The 17,832-nt window shown below is 40.6% G+C and overlaps 1 protein-coding gene across 1 annotated transcript in view; it reads left to right on the top strand.

Moving 5' to 3' along the window:
- Positions 1 to 17,832, top strand: part of MCCC2 (methylcrotonoyl-CoA carboxylase 2) — a 66,406-nt gene that overhangs the window by 39,086 nt on the left and 9,488 nt on the right. Inside the window, exons 8-16 of the mRNA XM_019532281.1 lie at positions 2,275 to 2,339; positions 4,135 to 4,234; positions 6,635 to 6,730; positions 8,392 to 8,464; positions 8,683 to 8,759; positions 13,552 to 13,618; positions 13,852 to 14,008; positions 15,099 to 15,213; positions 17,276 to 17,361. Of these exons, the coding sequence (XP_019387826.1) occupies positions 2,275 to 2,339; positions 4,135 to 4,234; positions 6,635 to 6,730; positions 8,392 to 8,464; positions 8,683 to 8,759; positions 13,552 to 13,618; positions 13,852 to 14,008; positions 15,099 to 15,213; positions 17,276 to 17,361 (836 nt within the window). The remainder of the gene's footprint in view (positions 1 to 2,274; positions 2,340 to 4,134; positions 4,235 to 6,634; positions 6,731 to 8,391; positions 8,465 to 8,682; positions 8,760 to 13,551; positions 13,619 to 13,851; positions 14,009 to 15,098; positions 15,214 to 17,275; positions 17,362 to 17,832) is intronic.

The following is a 17,832-nucleotide window of genomic DNA, read 5'->3' as shown; positions in this document are numbered from 1 at the left end:
TGGGGGAGGGGGCAGATAGGTGGTGGCAAGGAGGAAACAGGAAACAGACAAAAACCCAACTTCAGGTTTCAAAATAACAGGTTTATTAAACAGACAATGCACTACACAGCCCCATGAAATTATTGGTTCACTCACTCACAATGGCAGCAGGAGAAAGAGACTCAGTGGAAGGGTTTGAGTCCAGGTAGGGAAGAGAAACAAATTCCAAGTCCTTGGTTGAAGAGGGGGTGGAAAGGGGTCTTTGTCCAGTAGATGTCCAAAGGTGGGGGTCACCAGCAGGGCCTCTGGGTGGATAGGTGGTGTGGCATGGTGCTGGTCCAGATGGAGAGGGTGTCCTAAGGAGTCAGTCTTCACTACCCCTTTTTATGGGGCAGGCTACCTCTGATCTATGGGGAGGGCCTGTCCAGGGAAGGTCAGTCCTGTCCCAGAGGGCTCCAGGTGTTCTTACTGAGCATGTACAGCCTTGGCACAATGGTGGGTTGCCTCATCTTTTGTTCCTTGAATGCTGAGGGTGGTTCCAAGGGGTGGGTCATTGGTCCAGGTATTGGTGTTGATGGTTTGGTAATTCAGAGAGAGCTATTTTTAGACCTGTTGCCATTGTCTCTCAAGCACCCTCATTCATTCAGGAACCAAGGGGTAGTATGAGTCATAGGTTACACCACTGGGCATGGGGAGAAGATGGAGGCTTGACATTACAAGAGGGAAACTTGACATGACTTATGCTAACTTACATATATAGGCCTAAAACAGTAATCACACAGTATAAAAACAGTAAAAAAAAAAATCAACACAAACATAATAATTATCACTTATAAAACAATGAATATCTATATCAAAATAGCAGGGCACTTATTTGCAGAGGGGAGAGAAGAATAAAACTTATTACCTAAAATAAAATGCTAAAGCTAATCCTACATTTTAACTTGCTTATAATTATCTATAGGGACTAGACAGGGAGAGGAGGAAATACATTTTAAAAGAAAAACTGGGGGTTTTGCTAAAGCATCACTCAGTTAATGAAAAGCCAACGTTGACAATCGGTTTATAAGCATTGCATATTAAAAGTAAATTATGTTAAATATATTATATGAGATTCATGAATGAAATTCAGAATTGGAAATCCTGTGCAAGGATGGTAATAGCTTTCTGTTCCTTAGCTTGCTCTGCCACCTCTGTTTCTGGCCCTAATAGCTGCAGGGAGTTTCTTCAGCCTTGGAAAAAACTTCAGGATAATAGGACCATAGGAAAGTAGGGCTGGAAGGTACCTCAGGCTTCTTATAAAGCATTTAAGTAAACAAATATAGAAAGTTACTTCAGTAGAAGTGTTTTAAAGAATAATTTCCACAAAACAGGAGATTACATTACCTTATTTAAAAAGTTCTGTTACTCCTACACTACTACCCTGTCAAATCCTTTTGTCAAACTCGTTACATAGTACATTCTGGTGATTTTTTTTTTTAAGAAGATACTGAACTAAATTTAAATGGTCTTATGTTGTTAACACTTTCTTTTCAGAAAAAATCTTGTTAAATTATTTTGTGGGTTTGAGAAAAGACTCAGAGTTCAGGGACTGATTTTCGGAACTCTAGTTAGAATCGCTAAATTAAACATTTGAAACTTGTAAAACATAACTTTGCCCAGAGATAGCTGAATATAGAGTGTAGGTTTTGAATCAGAAAATGTATAAAATAGTGCTCGTGCAAGAAGGTAAATGGCTTGTCCAGCAACATGCCTTTTGAAAAAAGATGTTTTGTAGTGTTAAGTTCCAGAAATGGTGTGCAAACTCAGTCTTACAGGTCTTGCTTCTAGACATTTTAATGATGCAGCAAAGCATCCCATTTGGCTTGTCAGCTTTGTGAAAGAGAGAGGAATTGCTGTAATTAGATTTAAACTGTTTACATTTATAATCTATAGATGACTAATAACTTATGAATGAAAATATATATATTAAATGGTGTTTCGAATCTAAAAATAATGGTCAGATAACATATGTTGCCATATACTGTACATTAGTATAGGACATAAGCTTTTAGGTAGCGTGCTTAAGTGTATGGGCTAGATGGTGAACATATGAATTAGGAAACTGGGTATTTTTGAAAATACTGCATTACCACCTTTTGAATATTACAAGAGGAGTCTTATTGCCAAAGATGACTCAGTATTTAATGAAGAAATATTCTGGATAGAACTTGTTTTATTGTTACACCTTCCTGAATGTTCCTGTGAGACGAGTGCAAACTCTTACCTTGATTCTCCTGCTTTTGTATACTGTAGGTTAAAGCAGCAACAGGTGAGGAGGTGTCAGCAGAGGATCTGGGAGGTGCTGATCTTCACTGCAGGTAGAAAAGAAAAAACAGCTCATTTTCTTTAAACTCCACTCCCAATCCCTTAGTTTGAATGGGGCTTAAAATTAACTGGACAAAGGATTTCTGTATTAGGTTGGTCCACCCAATTCAGAGTCCTACACAGCAGTAATCTGTAAATCAGTTTTCAGAGGAGGGCAAGCCACTCTGCTCTATAATGCACCCATATAGCTGTTTGATTGTGTGCGTTTGATGTCTGCAGTCCACATCTCTTGATGGTAGTGTAGCAGAGGAAGTAGTACTGAAAATGGTGGCCCTGTGCAAAAATGATGGTAGCCTGAGGTGAATATTTAGGTTTCTTGTATTGCCTCAGGTCTTCAGTATATATGAAGTGGGGGAGAGGAATTACTGGCATTACTTTGCCATTAATTTTTTTCCCAGATTTTCTTTTAGGTAAGCTGTTATTTTCCACTTCAATGGGAATTGTTTCTTTGGTTATTGAATGAGATCATAGAGCTGGAAGTAACCACATAGGGTAATCTACTCCAATCCCCAGGATCACCTTTGACTATATTATCCCAGCGAAGTGTCTGACTGGCCTGTTCTTAACATTTTCCAGGGATGGAAATTACATAGCTTCTCTTAGTAGCCTGTTCCAGTCCTTCTGGGGTCATAGTCAGAAAGTTTTTCCTAATTTCCAACCAGAATTTCCTCCCCTGAAGTTTGAAGCCTTTGCTCCTAGTCCTGTCCTCTGTGGCCACAGAGAAAAGACTGTCTCCATCCTCTTTTATAATTTCCCTTCAAATATTCCCTTCAAAGACTGTTATCAAATCCCCACTCAGTCTTCTTTTTCTCCTGACTAAAAAACCCTTGTTCTTTCAGCTCTCCTTCACAAATCTTGTTTCCAGGCCTCTAATAATTTTTGTCACTCTCCACTGGGCTTTTTCCAATTTGCTCACATCTGAATTGATAGCATAGAATGCTTTTGCACTCTCGAAATATTCTGCTATCATAATTTATAGCAGTCTAAATATTGTGTGTTTTTCTGAGTTAAAATCAGTTACCTTTATAAAAAAATATATGGAATCAAAAGTAATAGAAAAGCATGCATATATTATTACATTTTAGTACATTTTATTGTGTTTAGTGTCATTAGGATTTAAATCATGGAAGGTACTGCACATTTTATACCTTCTAAGACTGCCTCTTCTGTTGTTGATTGCAACTCGTTGTAAGCTACTTTAAAATTGTCTGTGATAAGGGGAAAGTGAAAACTACTCTAAACATGTTAATGGTCATGAAAATGGAAAAAAAATGGGAAATGTACCTCTATGATAAATAAGCTGCTTCTGTACTTCAGTTCACTAGCAATATTTTAAAAATACTATAAAGATTTTTTTTCATAAGTTCCAATTAATTTAGTTCAATTAAAACAATAATTTAAGAGCCTGTCATAGGAATTCATGCCCCCAAATATTTCCTCATTCTTGCATACCCAGTCTTTTTATTGTTTACTTATACATGAATGTTGGGCTGCTAGGACTGGTTTTATTTTATTATTATTTATTTTATTAATTGGGTTTTATGCCCATGTGAAACATTAAAAGGACAGTTTAAAAATATACAACAGGTCATATATTTGCCAAACTTATTGTGATCCTTAAAAAAAAAAAAAAAAAAATGGAAAGTTTTTTTTAGAATATTTAAGACCATGTACTTGAAATCAAGTTCATAAATGGATTAGGAGACAGACTTTAGGCATCATTTTTATTCTTAGGCAGAAATATTTACAATCTCTCATTTTGATTACTTTGTTGTTTTTAATATACAGAAAGTCTGGTGTAACTGATCACTATGCTTTAGATGACAGTCATGCACTTCATCTAGCTAGGAGAGCTGTGAGGAATTTAAATTACCAAAAGAAAGTTGATGTAAGTATGTCTTCTATTTTCTATACAATACTGTATTTTTTTTAATTAAAAAGTGTAGTTTGCTTTGATTTTTGTTGTGTCTTGGTCTGTCTAACATTACCATATTTGCCCAAAGCCAAGATTCATAGATGTAAGGCCGGAAGTGACCTAAGTAGATATTGAGTCTGACCCCCTGCCCTGGGCAGGAGAGAATACTGGGCTCATATCACCCCAGCTAGGAGCCAGCACCACTCCCCTTGGAAGTTGGTTCCAGATCCTAGCCACCTTGACTGTGAAACAGTGTCTTCTAATGTCCAGCCTGAATCTACTCTCAAACAACTTATGGCCATTATTGCTTGTTACTCTGGGAGGTGCTCGGGTGAACAGGGTCTCTCCCATTCCCCGCTGGTCCCCTCTGGTAAGTTTGTAAACAGCCACCAGGTCCCCTCTCAGCCTTCTCTGGTGAAGGCTGAACAGGTTCAGGTCCCGTAGCCTCTCCTCATAGAGTCTGCCCTGCTGTCCCCAGATCATGCGAGTGGCTCTCCTCTGGACCCTCTCAATACTGTCCACATATCTCCTGAAGTGCGGCGCCCAGAACTGGACAGTACTCCAGCTGTGGCCTGACCAGTGTCGCATAGAGGGGGAGGATCACCTCCTTGGCCCTGCTTGTGATGCATCTGTGGATGTATGACAAGATGTGGTTGGCCGTACTGACCATGTTCCAACATTGGCGGCCTATGTTCATTTTGGAATTGATTATGACTCCAAGATCCTTCTCTGCCACTGTGCTTTCAAGAAGGGAGTTCCCCAGCCTATAGGTATGCTGCTGGTTCTTACTGCCCAAGTGCAGCACCCTGCACTTGTCAGTATTGAATCCCATCCTAGTCTCATTTGCCCACCCCTGTAACCTGTCTAGGTCCAGCTGTATCGTGTCCCTCCCTTTTAGCGTGCCCACCTTGCCCCAAATTTTAGTGTTGTCAGTGAATTTGAACAGGGTGCTTTTCACCCCCTCATGCAAGTCGCTAATAAAGAGATTAAAGAGTTTTGGGCCTGAGGACCAAGTCTCACATCCCTCCAGGTCAAATATGACCCATCTACCACCACTGTCTGGGTGCAGCCTCTCAGCCAGTTTGCAACCTATCTGACTGTGTAGGCATCAGTGACACTGTCTCCCACCCCATTCTCATTAAAAAGCTAGGGGACTGTGGCAAAGGCCTTCCTAAAGTCCAGAAAGACTACATCCACTGTGACACCTGCATCAAGTGATTTTTGTGACCTGATTGTAGAAGGCAATCAGGTTGGTCTGACAGGACCTGTCCCTAATGAACCCATGTTGGTTGCCCCTGAGCATTGTCCCCCCTGCTGGTCCTTCCCAGATGTGCTCCTGGATAATCTTCTCAAACAGCTTGCCCAGGATTGAAGTAAGACTAACGGGCCTATAGTTGCCCGGGTCCTTCCTCATCCCTTTTTTGAAAATGTGGACCGCATAGGCCTTCTTCCAGTCCTCTGGCACCTGGCCAGAGCACCACGAGTGCTTGTAAAGCCATGCCAGGGGCCCCTCGATAACCCCTGCCAATTCCCTCAACACGCTGGGGTGAAGAGCATCTGGACCTGCTTATTTGAACATGTCCAGTGTCTCCAGGAGTTCCCTTACTTAGTCTTCCCTGACCCTAGGCCTGTCAGAGTCTCTCCTGAGTCCATCCTGAATCTCTGAGGGAGTCCCAGTCCCTGCACAAAAAAATGGAGGCAAAGAAATTGTTAAAAAGGTCTGCCTTTTCCTCTGGTGGAACCACCAGATTGCCAAGTGTATCCTGGGGCCCCATGTTACCCAGTGCTTTCTTTATACTCCCTATGTATTTAAAAAGAAGACTTTGTTGTCCTTGATGCAAGCCCTAGTTCTGTATCTGCCTTAGCTTTCCTGACTGCCCCCCTGCAAACCTGAGCGATGGAGGTGTACTCCTCTTTGGTGATAGCCTCTCCCTTCCACTGGGTGTATGCCTCTTTTTTAGCTTTCAGGCATTCTTGAATGCCTTTGGTGAGCCAGGGGAGTTTCTGAGCACTCTTTCCCCCTTTGATTCTTGTTGGGATTGTCACCCCTTGGGCTTGGAGGATTGTCTCCTTAATTGCCCTTCAAGAATGACAGATTTCAGAGAGTGTTTACATGGTCTCCCCTCCCCCCCAGCTCACCCTTCAGGGCTGACCACCCTTTTGCCTCCCCCCTCATCCTGCTCCGGGCACGTGTGGTGGTAGGAGCAGGGACCAAGTGAAAATGAGAACTTGTGCTGATCAGGTACAAAAACAAACAGAAGCAGTTGGGAGTTTTGAGCCTGGCTGGTGAAGGGGGAACTGTTAGAATGGCTGGGAAATTAAGTTGGGTGTTTTGTCTTTGTACTTTAAATTCTGTTTGTTAAATTGTCACAGGTAAATATAGAACCATCAGAAGAACCTTTATTTCCCGCTGATGAATTATATGGAATAGTTGGGGATCAGCTTAAAAGAAACTTTGACGTCAAAGAGGTATGAAAAGGTGGCTTCAGAACATACATGCACATGAGTAACATTTAGTTTTCTTTTCCAGCTAAACGAAAGAGCTAAAGATCAAGTCATCTGGCCTGATATAAAGATTGTGAATGTCCAGAACATTTCAGAAGCAGTTCAGTTCCTTTTCCAGCTACACAAAGGGATCCCTTGGCCTTAAGAGAGCTGCTAACCAGCAGGTTTCTCACTGATGCAGAAATCTTAATCGCAGCATTAATAAAAAGTGTCTATGGTAACACAGCTGCCCAGCCAGTCCACATCCTGCTTATTCATGACGGACGAAAATTAACATTCTTCCCAGCCCTCTGTGTAAATTGTACATACAAAGCCCATTTGCTCCAGCTTTCTCTGAAACGGCTTATTTGGGGTGGAGGTCTGCAGTCTCCTTCAAACACTTTTGCAGGAACACCAGTATTCATTTATTTTTTACAAAAACAAAAAAGCTTAAATATATCTAGTGTTTCACTTATTACAGGGACCCCTAAATGGAATATTTTGATACCCTAATATAAAAGACATTGTCAAAAGAAATTTCAGGTTTAAATGTCCTTTCAGTTACCTCATCGACTAAGTAAATCAGAGATGCATAGCATAAGCTTTTGTAAGCAGCGAGCTTACTTCATCAGTCTGATAAAATAAGCTTACTGCTTATGAAAGCTTATGCTATGCATCCCTGATTTAGTTAGTCTATAAAGTGCAAATCTGCCTGACTTCAGGCTAACATAACTAACTGCCTCTTTCTTTCAGTTACCCCTATGTCTTGGGGTGTGTGACACAATTTCTGTGGAATAATTGCCCAAGATTTTGCTCCTCTGAAGGGGGGACACAGGAACAGCTCTTGCAAAACTAGTTGACCATAGTTGGTGCACTTACAGTGCTTGGCTACTAGGTGGTGAGGGAGCTGGTTTGCATGGAAGGGTCTGCTATGCTGAAAATGACTGGGGAAGCAGGCTCAGTTCATATTCAAAGCAGTAACTTCACTGCATTTGTCAACCAATAGTTTTAACTTGGTTTCAAATAATTTACATTGAAATAGGTCTGATCATCCTGTGACTGCTCCACTTTTACTAAATGGTAAATGTATCTTGTAGCCATATGCTTAGTTACAAAACCAGTCTCTTCATCTTAGTTTCAAAACAGATCTTTCATTGGTTTTCTAGGTCTCAAACTTAAGCAAAGCTCATATATGCTTACCACTAAAAGAAAGTGACAGATGTATACACATAGCTTTTCTGTTTGAAATATGTGATAAATGTATTCATTATTGATTTAATATGCCTGGAAAGACTACTTTTTCCTCTTTGAGAAAGGAGCAAATAAAAGATTTGCTTAGTAAGTCTCAATTTTAAAGGTGTATAGAATTTGGAACCTAATGTTTTCAGTATTGAGATCCCTATAAAAATATAATTACTTTTTATAAAAGGTAGGGCATAATTCAGAGAAGTAAAGCATAATTTATGAAGAAAGGGCTCTTGTCTGCCATCTAAATAGATACGCAAATCAAGATCTTTGCAGTTGAAATGAAATTTTAAAAATCCATTAAGTATCTAAAACAAGTCAAATATTAAAGTTTTAAAGCAAATTAAAATAGTCCAGTGAAGATAGGGGCTAATTTTATTTTTCTGTTGTTTTTTCTTAAGGTCATTGCTAGAATTGTAGATGGAAGTAAATTTGATGAATTCAAAGCTTTATATGGAGACACTTTAATCACAGGTATTTAGACAATATATTGTTATTCTGCAAATTTGTCCAACAGTTATACTGTTTGGATCATTCATTTTGCTAAACTTAGACATTTTTAATAAAGTTTTCTCTCCTGAAGATCTGCATCATTATATCAAGAACATAGTGTTCTCTTCACATCTTTATAATGAAACACATGGACCTAAAAATGTCAACCTTTTTTATCCCTGCCCCCCACCCCTGTTCAGGATTTGCTAGAGTATTTGGTTACCCTGTAGGAATTATCGGCAACAATGGAGTTCTCTTCTCTGAGTCAGCAAAGAAGGTAAGCATGATACAGTGAGCTTCTCTTCAAATTTTCCTTGGACGTTATTGGAGACTTAAGGTTTTTAACCAGAATTTGTATGAGGAAGAGTGGTCTTTATTGTCATATCTGCATCTGATGGGAGCAAGAATTGTCCAAAATAACTTGATAGATTGGAATAAACTGGCTTTTATAAAATGTGGTGTTTTTATAACTTGCAGGTGAGAGGTAGACATGGCAACAGATTACATTATGAAAAGAAAAATGAAAGTCATAAAGATAACACTGTAGATAGATAATATTTTCTGAAACTCCCAACTGTGGGAGGAAAGCCCATGCTGAATGCTTTAAAAAGTTAGAATTAGATGAAATTTTACACATTTACTGTGGCACTTCATTCAGCTTAAATAAATTGGTGGTTTCTACTGGTTGGTTTGATTCTTACCAATCTTGACACGTAATATATTTTATTTGTGATTCTGATGCCCAGTTCATAGATTTACCAAAGATATGTTTCATACTATTCCTTGGCAGCTGTTGACTAACTAGTGACATTGTATACTTTCATAAGAGATGCAAGGATGTTTTGGAGTGATACCTTGTACTGGATAATTTATAGCTGTGAGAGATGCTGTGCCTTTTGGGCATAAAAGTGTCTGACCTGAGGAAGGGCACTTTATGCCTGAAAGCTTGTCTAAGATCTCTTCCTACTATATGGTTCGTCCATTAGAAGATATCACTAAAAAATCCTTGCCTCCTATATATTCCCTGGACCACCATGGCTACAGCAGTACTCCAACCCTGCTACTACATGCTTTCTTATGTCATCTATATGAGCTGGCTTTTTTTCTTCTCCATTTTGCAAATTGATGTACTTCTGTGACGACAAAATGTTTTGAGTGAGTGCATTGTTGCTTTACGAAAGGACTCTTTGTGGCAAGGTAGCTTTTGGCCATCTTCTTTGTTATTAGACAAAGGATTCTATATTTAAAAAAACATAATATCAAGGCCATAGTGAATTTCTATGATGGCTTTGCCAATAGGTACCACATATATTGGTCTCTTTTGGCTGCATTTTTACAGTATTGATGGGGAAATCAACATGCAGGACAACTGTGTTTTAAGAGAACTTGTAGGGGAAACTGGAGGGAAGGGAGGAATTCTGCTTTATTTTGAAATGAGGGACTTTAAGCATTGCAGAAAGTAAACCATTTTCCTAGTGACATTTCCTAGTGGCTTTGCTATAGCACTTCTGCAACTTGTAAAGATCTCATTACCCTTTTATAAGTTTGGTATTTTCCTGGTGATTGGTATTGAATCGGTATAGCAACAGCTTGCCTATTGACCAGAAAGCAAGAAAATAGTTTCTTTTTCCAGTGCCCTGCCATTTTTGCCAATCCATCTAGCACTCTTTGAGTATTTTATCAAGTTCCACTGACCAATGGGGCATATGTAAATTGTATATGAAATTCAGAGTTCATAATATTCAAAGTCCTTACATGAAGCTTAGTCATACTTTATAGCCCCTTCAGTCACCCTATCTAATTTCTAACTTTTGTCTAACATGATTTAGTTTCTGTAGGAGCCATAATGTAATGTTGTGGATTATTTTCATTTACAGCATCAGTTCAAAAACTATACATATCATTTCAGAATGGCAGAAATTGTCTAACACAGCTTTTCCCCATGGTGATCATAGGTTTTTTTGAGTGCTTCTGAGTAGAGGTTGGCTAGAGATCATACATTGTTTATATTTAGGGCTGTGCGAAATTTCGCCGAGTGTTTCATTTCAAAGCTGTTTCAACACATTTCCAGCTCCAAACAGTGAAATCAAAATGAAACAAATGATCTGTGTGGGCCCGTGGATCTGTCTGTTGGATGAGAGGAGGTTGCTGCTGCTGCCTGGGACTGGTGGCAGCAGCAGTCTTCCCTGGCATTGCACCCAGCGCCAGTCCCAGGTAGCAGCCTGAGCCTCCTCTCATCTGGCACGCAGATCCGAGGGCTTGCACCCCTGGGAGGATTCTGGCACAGCTCAGCAGCCCTCCCGGGGGTGCAAGCCCCCAGATCTGTGCCCTAAGTGAGAGGAGGCTCAGGCTGCTTCTCCCACCTGGGACCAGCAACAGCAGCAATCTTCCCTGGCACTGGACACCAGACTGTGCCCAGTGCTGATCCCAGGCAGCAACCTGAGCCTCCTCTCATCCGGCACACAGATCCGGGGGCTCGTACCCCTGGAAGGAATCTGGCACAGCCCGGCAGCCCTCCTGGGGGTGCAAACTCCTGGATCTGCTCCCTGGATGAGAGGAGGCTCAGGCTGCCTCTCCCACCAGGAACTCAACTACCTGCTCAGCTACAGCCACCCACTTGGCCCGCACCTGGGTCCAGCCCCCTCTGCACACTTCCTAGCAGGCTGCAGCCCCCCTGTGTGCTTCCTGCTGGGCTGTGGCCCCCCTACATGCTCCCTGCCTGGCTGAGAAGTGGACTGGAAGTGCTTCTGGTCCACTTCTAGATCTGCTGCTGAGTGTGCTGGGGAGCCTCCTGCAGCCCCCTGCACCCTTTGCCTGGCTCCAGCCCCTCCCATGTGCTCCCTCGCTGGCTCCAGTCCCTCCCATGTGCTCCCTGGCCAGCTCCAGCCCCCCGCGCTCTCCCTACCTGGCTCCAGCCCCCACCAACAGCAGCCAGTGTTAGCATCACAGCCATTGGATGAGAGGAGGCTGCTGCTGCCGGCAAGTGTCAGGACTTTTGCTTTGAACAGTTTGAGGTGCAATTTCCCAGAAACCTCTGCACCTATCTCCTTGAAACCTGGCAGGCTTCATGCCCTCAGCAGGGGCTATGATCCCTGCAATTTCCATCCAAATCAGGCAAAAAATGACAAAGGTTTAGGCGTTTTCATGGTTCCCCATTATAGCCTCTGGGCGAAATCATCAAAACTTGTCGAAACAGCTAAACAGTTTTGGTGAAATGAAGCAGGACAGTGCTTTGAAACAAAACACTGTCCCTTTGGTGAAATGGATATAGAAATGAAATGATGGTGTTTTGGACAGCCCTATTTATTTTTATTTCCTAGCAGCTGATTTTGGTGGGGTTTTTTTTCCTAGTGAAAAAGTCAGTTTTTTTTAATTTGCTGTGCTGTATGTCTTAAGATTCAGAGTCTGAAAGAATGGTCATTAATTTAAACTTTTTATCAGCAAAGGATATAAAACTTTTGCAAATGAAGAAATAATGTATAATACAGACTGAAAAGACACATTTTTACTTTTATAAAGTTTGTTTTTAAATATCAGTATGAACCCCTAACTCCTGCCACTCAAATTTATTTAATTGCTATTACTGGAGTAGATTTGGTGCATCAAACACCATATTTTCCCCAAATATGGCAATGCCATTTCAACTTGACCTTTCATTTTTCGTGGTTATGAAACCAGGCTTTTTATCTTCACATTTGATGCAACTAAAAGAATGTAATAAACTGAAATTATAAAGGTTAGAATAACATGGGTAAAGGCCAGAGTTATGGAGCAATTGGTGAATTGTCTCACAACCCTGTTACCATGTGCATTTTTATTTTGTCTCATTAATATCCATGCTCAAGGAGCTAGAGGGTTTTTTGTTCCTTTGTCTGGCTTCCCAAGTCTGCTACTCTTTCAACCAGCTTGTCAGGTTTACTAAATTATTTAAACTAATAATTCAGTAAATAATTTAAATAAAACTGGGATCAAGCTGACTTCTTCAAGTACTTGCTAGACTGGGACACATCAGGGACTGAACAGATTTCCAGAGGTTGAGCTGGTAGATGGAGGGATGCTAAAGATGGCTTAAGTACCATTGATTTGAGGTGCAAAATAAAACATCTGGGGTAAAACCAGTTAAATAAGAAAAGGTTTTACAGTTTCTCCAGTTTCTAGAGTTCAGTCCCAAATGATTTGTGCTCTGACATGACCTACCTCTCTAGAACAGAAAATAGTAAAATAGTGGTATCCTAAAGTTATTATTAAGAACTAGATACAGCAGCATTACTCTTCCCTCTGTTCCCTGATATTTGTTGCATCTGTAATGTAAATTGACCCCATGGAAGCACTTACCAAGGTGTGTCACTGATGGCTTTACTGATTCAGACCCCTTCTAGATCAAACTGGGGAAAGGAGTAGCTCCTAATTCCTCCTAAAGTAAACAGTCCTTAGGAAATGGGAGTGGGTGAGGGAGGGGAATGAAAAAAGATAGCATTTTATTTCTGTTCTGAAGTCGAGAGAGGAAATGAATGGTGCTGCAGTTTGGAAAAAATAAGAGAGGTAATAAATAGATGTGGTTAGTTTAGGCTTGTTGTAGCTGTGATGATCCAGGAAAACTGTGAGAGGCAAGGATTTTTTGTGGGTGATATCTTTCATTGAACCAACTGTATGCTTGGGAGGGATATATACATTAAGCTTTGGGGACCTGAGAAAGTGTACAGTGGTGCCTAATAGTTCGTCTATATAAACTTGGTCAAGATCATTGAGCTTTCCAGATACTGGCAATACTACTGGGTTTTTTTTAGGTGGTATTTACCTTATCTTTTAACCTTTACAGTGTTTGCTGTCCTTGACTTCCATTAAGTTAATGGAGATTTTGCTATTGACTGGAGAGTGAGTAGGAGTTGGCCTGTTCCCTCTGATTAAACGGACAGGGCAGGGCCTACTTCTTGTTCCTGTAGTAACCAGTGACACAATTCCCCACGAAAATTTCCAGTAGAGGGAGAGTGATGCTAATGCCACAGTGACTCCAGATAACTGCTTTGCTGCTGCATCTTTTAATAGTTTTACCTTTACTCTATTTGCAGGGAACTCATTTTATTCAATTATGTTGTCAAAGAAATATTCCTATTGTGTTTTTGCAAAACATCACAGGTGAGTAAGCTTGTACTATGAAGTTTCAGTAATTTATTCTTTGCTGATGATCATTAAGGTTCAGGCTTTTAGGGAGCATCTTTATGGAAAATATCTATACCTGTTAATTGCTCAGAAATCAGTCCGTTTCTGAAGAAATAGTCCCACTCCTGTAGATTTAGAGTTTAGTTTTAATGAAAGTTATATAGCTAGCATTAAGTAACTGAAGGCTTTTGTTCACCCTAATGCCATAGGTTTTATGGTTGGTAGAGATTATGAAGCTGGTGGAATAGCAAAGGATGGAGCCAAAATGGTAACTGCTGTAGCATGTGCCAGTGTACCTAAAATAACAGTTATTATTGGTGGATCCTATGGTGCTGGAAATTATGGGATGTGTGGAAGGGCATATAGGTAAGTAACATGCCTAATTATAATAGGCAATAAAGGCTTCATATGGCTTTTTAATTACTGTGGAAGAAGTTATGCCTCCTTTGTTTGGAAGACATCTAGTGCACAGTATTTGCTATCATAAGTGATAATGATCATAACGGGAACCTGTGGAAATTGTTCAACTCATAATTAATCTTACAATTACATAGTAGAGGACTCCCTCTGGAATATAAATATCTGACTTCTTTATTTAAAATATATCATTCTATTGTTAGAAATGATAATAATAAACCCTGCTATTTTGTGCTTCTTATAGTAAATAGAAAACACAGAGTCTTAGCATGCATTTACCCTGCCTCTTCCATGACCTTGAGATTGCGGCTGAGAAATTAGACCTGTCCACCTTGACCACAGGCTGAAAAGTTATTTTGTGGTCATTGTCAGAGAGGGTAGGCACCCCCAGCACTGTCTATGAGAGAGATACTCAAAGTGTCTTTGGGTATGCACCAAAAAGGTTGTTTTTCTGCAAGCAGTTCATGTGGTGCTGAGTTGAGTGGGCAGGACATGTTTCTCGGGCAGTGTTCTTGGGATTACTGTGAAGGTGTAGATGCACTTGCAGAAACAGTGTGAGATCAGTTCTGTAACCCTTATTCACATGAGCAGTGCTTACTTGCAGTAAGGCTGTTCTCATGAGTAACCTCCATGGCATCTGCCCAAATGTTTCTTTTTTTTTAGCTCTCCCCATGCTGTCTGTTCATACAATTCCAAAAGTATTTTCAACTGTTTACAAAAGTGAACAGGCACGTAACACACATTTGGGGGAAGGGGAGAACAGAAGACAAATATTTAAGAAATGGAAATGCTGCAGCCTTGAAAACAGAAACAGTGAAGCCGGATTTTCAAATCCTGTAAGATCACATTAGAGACAAAAGCCTGATGTTCTAACTTAATTTACATTTTAGAAGCAAGTCACATAAATACAAATTACAGGATTGTCTACTTCAAACAAAACAAAGCAAATATATTTTTAGCTGGGTGGTGAGGACAGCTTTAATTTTTTGGTGAAGAGCTGAGATTTTTCTTTTATGTTAAACTTAATGTTATTTTTCAGCCCAAGATTTCTTTATATGTGGCCAAATGCCCGCATCTCAGTGATGGGAGGAGAACAAGCTGCAACTGTTCTGGCTACAATAGCCAAGGACCAAAAAGCCAGAGAAGGGAAACAGGTAGCTCCTTTTTCCTCCCTTTTGCTCTCATCTGATCCAAGCAAATAAGAGTAGAGACTCCTGGCTGACCACTGACATTCCTGATGCAGTATTCCTATCTAATCTCCCACTGTACATTTTAGCACCCTTTTGAGCTGGTTGAGTAGGACACTAACATTCCAAGGCAGTTCCCTGTGATTACAAACTGTGTCAGAGAGTGTTATGGACAACGTGTTGCCTGCAAGCTGTGTGTGGAAACCATTTGTGTAAGGTTTCTGCTATTGCTGCTCAGTGCACTGGCAGCTATGTGGTAGTTATGAAATTCTACTGCTTACCTCTTCCAGACACCGAAATCATTGATGACCTGGCTTGTTTCCAGTGGACTAGCATATGGTCCTTTGATTAAAAAACAAATTTTTCAGATTTCGTTTCTCCTTGTGCTGCTCTAAGGAACCAATTGTCAGCCCAGCCTAGGTTGAGCAACTGAGGATTCCCATGAAAAAGGAGATTAAGGAGAAATATCAGAGAAGAAAGTGTTTTTCCAATTATATTTTCAGTAGGAAGCTTGAGGGAAGCTCAGTCAAATTATTCAACTGCTTAGTGTTCTGAAATGTCTAATTGACAGTGTGTTCAGAAGCTTAAAGAAGGCATTGACTAACTTCACCGTTGTCATTTAAAATGTATGGTATTTCAGGAAGCCTGTGATTATTTTGATATGTTAAATGGTGCAAAGGAACTGGAAATTAGCATTTTCTACTATGTTTCTAAATGATATATTTCATAGCTATATCAGGATGTCTTGATCAAAGCGTAAGGTTGTTCCAGTTGCCATGGAAACAGAATACATCCTTCGATGTAAATTATTTCAGCATATCCTACAGTAGCTGGGCTCTAAAAGGTAAAAACTTGTATTCATACAAATAGAAGCAGAAAGTGGGCATAGTAATGGGCAATGACCTATGAAAGGGGAACAGGTCTTTCTGAAGTAATTCATTCTGAAAGCTGCTAGATTCAGCCTTGCCCTCAAGTACATGTGGAGTGAACTTTGGATGTACTAGGTCCAAGGAAATGAAATATGGAAAGTAGTGCATAGAAAAAGGCTCGGCGTATTACTACAACCATAGGTGTGTATAAGTTTTTGAAAAAGCACTGGCTGGTCCAGCATAGAATTTAAATATATATTTAACTTTAATAGAAGTAAATGGAACTGTGCTGATTTATTTCAACTAAGAATTTTGCTCAATATTTACATGTAAAGAATGCTACCAACCCCCTGCAAGCTGGTGAAATCTTCCCGTGTGCTTTTAGCCCTTTACACTAAGTAAAAGGTCTAGAGTAAGACGTATAGTTTTAAAAATACCCATATTGGGTTAGATGAGGATTTCCCCACAACAGGTTCTACAGATAGCAAAGCAAAACCTAGTCTTATACAACATTTTCATCAGTAGCTCTCAAAAATTTGACAGATGAGGCCTAGATCATTACCTCCACTTTACAAATGGGAAAATGCAGGCATAGATGGAAGTGGCTTATCCAGTATAACCTACCAGGCCTGTGGCAGAACTGGGAGTAAACCCCAGGGTTCCTGAGCTGCTTCCTTGTAAGGCTCTCCTTACAGATTCTAATATATGTTGAAACTGGCATATAGGGACCTGGTGTGGAAGCTGCTGTAAACCTGCCCAATAAGGAGATCCAGTGCTTGGATGATTTTGACACATCAATGATTTTAAAATAGCTAATATCAAATTATAGCATTTACCAAACTCTTAGGTATACTGTGGATGATGAGAAACTGGAAATGTAAATTTTATTCAGAACTTTTGATATACATTACAATATAATTGTTTACCCTCTGGTACCCTCAACAGAGAAAGGGTGCATATTTAATTTTAATTCCCATCCAAAAGTGCTAAACTGAGAAAAGTGTGTAAAGTAGGGAGCAAAATTAATTGAGATGGTTTGATGGGTTACTTCTTGCCTTGTACTTTAGGTGAGGGTATGATGTCTTTCTGTGGGGAAAAAAAACATTTTGAAGAATTTCTTTACATAGTCATGGTTCAAATAGTCTCTCTGTTCTTTACAGTTATCTGAAGCAGATGAAGCAGCCTTGAAGGAGCCAATCATCAGTAGATTTGAGGCAGAAGGAAACCCTTATTATTCCAGTGCAAGGTAAAAAATACATTACTGTTCCCTAGACTTGATGGTGTAGCTGCAGTGGCCATCTACAATTTCTAGAACTTGATTCTTAACTCTAGACCAGGGGTTCTCAATCCCCAGACCATGGCCCAGTGCGGCCGCGGTGGGCTGGCTGCCAGTCTGTAGCATGGTTGGCTTTTGGACCGGAAGTGGCTGCAGACCCCCAAACTGTGGCCCCCAGAGCTGAGCGGAGAGGCTACGGCTACATCCGCAAGGCCCATGGCAGTGCAGGGTTTGGCCCACGCCTGTGCTGCGGGGGTGGGGGTATCCTTACCTGTCTTCCAGCTGGAAATTCCGGCCATGGTTGGCTGTGACTGCTGAGCTGTGGTTTGCCGGGCCGCGGCCACTTCCAGTCTGTAGTTTGCAAGGCTGCTTTATAAAAACTTTGGGAACCCCTACTTTAGACTACAGAAGTCTGGAACAAAGAATTTTGTTCATTGTGTG

This window comes from Crocodylus porosus, unplaced genomic scaffold (genome assembly GCF_001723895.1).
Source record: "Crocodylus porosus isolate Cpor-Errol unplaced genomic scaffold, CroPor_comp1, whole genome shotgun sequence".
NCBI classification, from domain to species: Eukaryota; Metazoa; Chordata; order Crocodylia; family Crocodylidae; genus Crocodylus; species Crocodylus porosus.
The sequence above is the reverse complement of the archived record's forward strand: the minus strand, read 5'-3'. Positions and strand labels throughout refer to the sequence as shown.